Raw genomic sequence first — 6000 nt, forward strand, 5'->3', positions numbered from 1 at the left:
ATCGAGTTAAACAACATGTTTCAGCTAAACTAGTTTCCAGAGAGCTGGACGCTACAATCACCAGTAACCCAGGTGCAGCTCACGTTAGCTTAGCAGACCAAGCAGGAGCCACTCTGTGCAACAACCAAGGCTTGATTTTAAATCACTGCCAGCTACGCAGTGTGTCACTAAGGAAGTACCAAACAGACTGATAGCAAGGTACGTTGTTTAAGACATGCTTCTGAAATAAGCTGTAGAGTCCCCTGCCTATGAAGAAAGATTGAGAAAAAAACAGATAAGTCGAAAGATAGGACTATCATGAAGAAAGACGTTTAGAGAGCAGCTGAGATTTAATTTGTACATTGTCAGTATGATACAGCTAATTTAGACTTCTTAAACAGTGTACAAAATCAAATGTTTGAGAAACATTTCTACTGTGTCTATTGGCTACAATATCATACGACATCAGATTAACTTTTGGATGCCAACTAAAGACAATACTAGTGTTGATACTCTGACTCTCTTTTATGTAAAATCAAAGATCAGCTCCATGATTTCAGATACCTGATACAGCAAATAAATGTGGGTATAGCCTTTTCATGGACTGACACTGGACCTTTAGCAGACTCAGCATCAGAAAATATGATGCAGTGGCTGCCCTCCTTTTTTCTTCATAATATATTTTATTTCGTTTTAGAAATTATAAAACAACACAGACGGGATAAGAAACAAAACACAGAAAACATACACAAACATCAGACAATACAATGACAATCAAATAGGTGAGAAAGTAGCCTGGCTCTTTGAGGAAGTGGCTGTAGATGCCCTGCTGAGTAGTACTGCAAGCATCAGTGTACATGATGAGGAAAGGGTGCATCCTAGTGGCGAACCTGTGGACATGGCAAGGGAGTCTGACAAATGGCCATTTACAGACACCCTCTGCGTTCTGACAGTCAGAAAATACACCACCCACAACACAAACAGATGTTAAAATCATAAATCTTCTGATGAAAGATAAGGCTTGGTGGTGTCAAGCTCTGATGATAAATAGGCTAACAAGGGCTGTGGGTGAGCATTTGCATCCTATACACCTTTCTCTGGTAACCCAATAGAAGTGGATCAAGTTTAGTCTTCACTGTTAAAAGAACAAGATTTTTTCTACTATTTTTCCAAAGCTTTTCCATAATCCGTTATGTTAGTAGGTCTAAAATTATTCAGTTGCTAAGGATTAGTAATCTTTGATCAAGTAACACCGCTGAAGATTTACATCCACAAATTATTACCCTTTCTCATGTTAATATATTTAAGATGATCTCTTATAACTTCCTTACTGATTACAATGTTGCCATCAGATGAAAGAGATTTTTGAGGTGGGACGAATTTTCGGAAAAGGCGTACTTTTCAAAATGGCAGAAGACAATTAAAAACATCAAGTAGGTCTGCATCGTTTATTCCTTCAATTTCAAAAGGTCAACCACCATCTCTGACCACTTTATTCAAAAAGAACAAAGACTTAATTCCTCGCCTTGCAGAACACAGCTGCTGCTGAACTTAAATCCAACTTTATCCTTCTTTTTATTAGCAAATGTGTCTTTATGGCTCTGTGCTAGCAATAGCTAAGGCTGGAGCATTTATGTTTCCGGGCTGTCTGTCCATCCAGACCAGTCAAACGTCCACACTGACTCAAGGATGAATGATTCTTTTTTTATAAACATAACCATTCAAAAACAAAAGCTCTGAAGAAAAAAAAAATTAGTCTCAGTATCATTTTCAGTCTGTTCTTTGTGATAACTAGTTGATGGTCCTTTTTTTACAACAGAGGTCCCTCATAAATAATTAATCATTACAATGAAATCAGTAAAATCATATCTGTCAATCGTGCAAGCTAAAGCAAACCTTCACCTTGTTTTTCAGATCAAATATCTCCTCTTCAAACTTCTCTCTTATGTTGTTTATCTGAAGTTTCTCCTCTACAAGCTCCTTAGATATCTGTAAGAGAAGAGGGGTGAAACCATTTGTATCTGTAAAGATAGTGAAAAAATGACATATTATTACCACCGCAGAAACAAAGGTCAAAGCAAGTGTCTTAATTATGCTCAAATTATCTCACTACCATCATCACCCGACAAGCCCAGATTAACACCTTGTTCCCATTGTTAGCCATTTTTGACAATACACAACTTTAGTGAGATGTAAGTGTTTGTTGTGAGCACAACACATGTATTTTTTTTTACCTTAAGTTTATCTTCTTCACTTTGGACCAGCCTGGAGGAGAGGTCTGTGTTGGAGTTGGCCAGGTAACCCAGTCTGCTCTCCAGGTGGCCCACTTTAGTGGAAAGACGTTCAATTTTGTCCCGAAGCTGCATCTACAATGAGATAAACAAAGACACCGTGACAGGTTACCTTATACCTTATACCGTTTTATAGCTCTATGCTAAGAAAAATTATGCTAGCTTGGTGCTACCTGACGTTTCAGCTCCCTTCTTTCTCACACCCAACCAAAACGGCAAAAAAATGACTTAAAAACTTTTAACACAGTCTTGCAATTAAATTATACTTACATTTTCGTCTGTCAAAACTTGCAGTCGCTCCTTGGGTTCATTTGGAGTTTGCTGTGCCTCCATCTTTGTTCGCTCTCACCTGTTTCTTCAACATAGCCTGCTGTTTCCACCAACACAAAGTTACCATAGCTCCACAACACAGCGAGAACAATGGATTAAACGCTGTTTCTAATACAAGCTGGGCAACAAAATCTCGAAGACTACCATAATTCAATAACATTATTTTTTATTAACTGTTGACATAAACAGAAAAATACATGCTCTTAACTCTAATGAGTGTTTCTATTCTGTGTTCACTTATAGCAGTGACTGCAGCCAATGATATGTGGGCGCTAGCATTTAAGCGCCAAATGCGCAGGTAGTGAATGTCAGTTGACGTACGTCAATAAAGTTTTCCTCCCTCACGTGAGGAGAGAGAGCTCCAGTTCGAGCAGAGCTGATCCCCAACTGTGTGATTATTTCTCCGTTAGTATTTCGGTCCAGTTCTGGCTTTACACGCTAGAAACTGTGCAAACAGCCCCCCTTCTAACTTTTACTCCTCCCCCTCATTTTGCCCCAGGGTTACTGCACATCCTTAAAAAAGTCTTGAATTGCACATTTAAAAATTAAAGTAACAAAAAATGGGAGTTTTACCAATTTTAAGTCTAAGATTTTGGATGGCACTTTGACAAAGAAATGTCCTTATGTAATCTTTGTTTTCTAACCAGCCTTAGGGTTGTAATTATCTTACAAACAGTTGCATACATATTCGCCATAATTTGGGGAATTCTGTATTGGATGTTCTACTTGGGGGAGGACCCCAGACCCTTCTCTGATTTTATGTGACTCCCCGTCATTAGATAAAAGTTGTACCATTGTATAACACTGAAGACACAACAAAATCTTCAACCTAAACCTAGAGTCAGTATAAAATACAAATATCAATCGAACTGAAATGCTTATGCTGCTTCACTATTTCAGAGCTTGCACTTTTAAAAAAGGAGAAGTCAGATTTGGAATGTCAGTTCTGAATTTCAGACCCTTCAAACCAGAAAGCAGACTTGCAATCTTTGGCTGCTCACACTCAGCTAAAGGACTCCCATCAGCCTGCAACAGGCACTAATTTTGGGAGTTATTGTGGCTAGGAGACTCATTCTCAATGATTGGAAATCCCCTTCCTCACCTGCTTTTCTTAAATGGATTTATGTTGTCCTTTATACAAACGGAAAGACTCTAACAGCTGTAACTCAGTAAAGACTTGACCTGCAATGTGAGATCCATTGTCCACTTGGACAGCATCAATGTGGATGAATACTGTCCGCAAACATATTTTCATTTCTACATTGTTGCACATTGTTTTCCTTTTCGGTGACTGATTGGTCCATTATCGTGTCTGAGGCCCTCTTGGTTTTCTTTGTTTTCTTGTTCTTTGTACAAGTTGGAAAATTATAAAGTACTTACAAAAAAGATCCCAAATAATCAAAAGCCTAAAAAATTGGGCTTAAAAAGAGTAGATGATCATAACCAGAGCTGAATAAAATCAAAATAACCATAAAATGGAAATTAAAATGTGAATAAAGTAAGAAATTCAATAAAACGTAAAAATGACTGTGATGATTTTAATAGTCATAAAATAATAAAATGACACAAAAGAGAATTGATCTATTGATTAATTCATTCTTTGGTCAGCAAACATCATCTTCAGATCCAAACTAACAATGTGTGAGTTCATCTCTCAGAGTGTGAGCTCTTGTTTGGGATTTAGCTGTTTTCCACTTTGGGATCCTGCTGTCTGAGAAAGGTTAGATGTTGGAAATCCAAACAGTGAAGAGTTTGGTCAAATGCAACTTTCTATGAATATGCTTGGATACAGCACTCTGTGAACAACCAGCTTCTTTAGCAATGACCTTTTGGGGCTTACCCTCCTTGTGGAGGGTGTCAATGACTGTCTTATGGACGTCTGTCGAGTCTGCAGTCTTACCCATGGTTGTGTAGCCTACTGACCCAGACTGAGAGACCATTTATAGGCTCAGGAAACCTTTGCAGGTGTTTTGGGTTAATTAGCTGATTAGGGTGTGACACCATGACTTTCCAATACTGAACTTTTTCACAATATTCTAATTTTCCCAGACACTGAATTTTGGGTTTTCATTATCTATACACACATGGACAAAATTGTTGGTACCCCTCTGTTAATGAAAGAAAAACCCACAATGGTCACAGAAATAACTTGAATCTGACAAAAGTAATAATAAATAAAAATTCAATGAAAATTAACCAATGAAAATCAGACATTGCTTTTGAACTGTGGTTCAACAGAATTATTTTTAAAAAACAAACTCATAAAAAAGGGCCTAGACAAAAATGATGGTACCCCTAGAAAAGATTGAAATAATGTGACCATAGGGGCATGTTCAACCAAGGTGTGTCCTCTAATCAGCATCACAGGTGTCTACAAACTTGTAATCAGTCAGTCGGCCTATTTAAAGGGTGACAAGTAGTCACTGTGCTGTTTGGTGACATGGTGTGTACCACACTAAACATGGACCAGAGGAAGCAAAGGAGAGAGTTGTCTCAGGAGATTAGAAAAAATTTTTTAGACAAGCCCGTTAAAGGTAAAGGCTATAAGACCATCTCCAAGCAGCTTGATGTTCCTGTGACTACAGTTGCACATATTATTCAGAAATTTAAGATCCACGGGATTGTAGTCAACCTCCCTGGACATGGCCGCAGGAGGAAAATTGATGACAAATCGAAGAGACGGATAATACGAATGGTAACAAAAGAGCCCAGAACAACCTCCAAAGACATCAAAGGTGAACTCCAAGGTCAAGGTACATCAGTGTCAGATCGCACCATCTGTCGTTGTTTGAGCCAAAGTGGACTTCAAGGAGGACACCACTGTTGAAAACAAATCCTAAAAAAACGATACTGGAATTTGCCAAACTGCATGTTGACAAGCCACAAAGCTTCTGGGAGAATGTCCTATGGACAGACGAGACAAAACTGGAACTTTTTGGCAAGGCACATCAGCTCTATGTTCACAAATGCAAAAATGAAGCATACCAAGAAAAGAACACTGTCCCTAGTGTGAAACATGGAGGAGGCTCTGTTATGTTCTGGGGCTGCTTTGCTGCATCTGGCACAGGGTGTCTTGAATCTGTGCAGGGTACAATGAAATCTCAAGACTATCAAGGTATTCTAGAGAGAAATGTGCTGCCCAGTGTCAGAAAGCTTGGTCTTAGTCGCAGGTCATGGGTCTTGCAACAGGATAATGACCCAAAACACACAGCTAAAAACACCCAAGAATGGCTACGAGCAAAACACTGGACTATTCTGAAATGGCCTTCTATGAGCCCTGATCTAAATCCTATTGAACATCTGTGGAAGGAGCTGAAACATGCTGTCTGGAGAAACCACCCTTCAAACCTGAGACAACTGGAGCAGTTTACCCATGAGGAGTGGACCAAAATACCTGCTG

The 6000-nt window shown here is 38.9% G+C and overlaps 1 protein-coding gene across 3 annotated transcripts in view; it reads right to left on the reverse strand.

The window, feature by feature from the left end:
- The window catches only part of ccdc78 (coiled-coil domain containing 78), a 55476-nt gene extending 52617 nt beyond the window's left edge, over nt 1-2859 (reverse strand). For all 3 annotated transcript variants that reach the window (XR_005993443.1, XM_041814843.1, XM_041814842.1), the window contains exons 1-3: nt 2541-2859; nt 2214-2345; nt 1882-1968 (exon numbers count right to left, since the gene is read on the reverse strand). Coding sequence is in view for 2 of the 3 variants with exons in the window: in XM_041814843.1 (XP_041670777.1) it covers nt 1882-1968; nt 2214-2345; nt 2541-2603 (282 nt within the window). In the remaining variant the exon portion in view is untranslated. The remainder of the gene's footprint in view (nt 1-1881; nt 1969-2213; nt 2346-2540) is intronic.
- Nucleotides 2860-6000: the final 3141 nt, after the last annotated feature.

Source organism: Cheilinus undulatus, linkage group 20 (genome assembly GCF_018320785.1).
Source record: "Cheilinus undulatus linkage group 20, ASM1832078v1, whole genome shotgun sequence".
NCBI classification, from domain to species: Eukaryota; Metazoa; Chordata; class Actinopteri; order Labriformes; family Labridae; genus Cheilinus; species Cheilinus undulatus.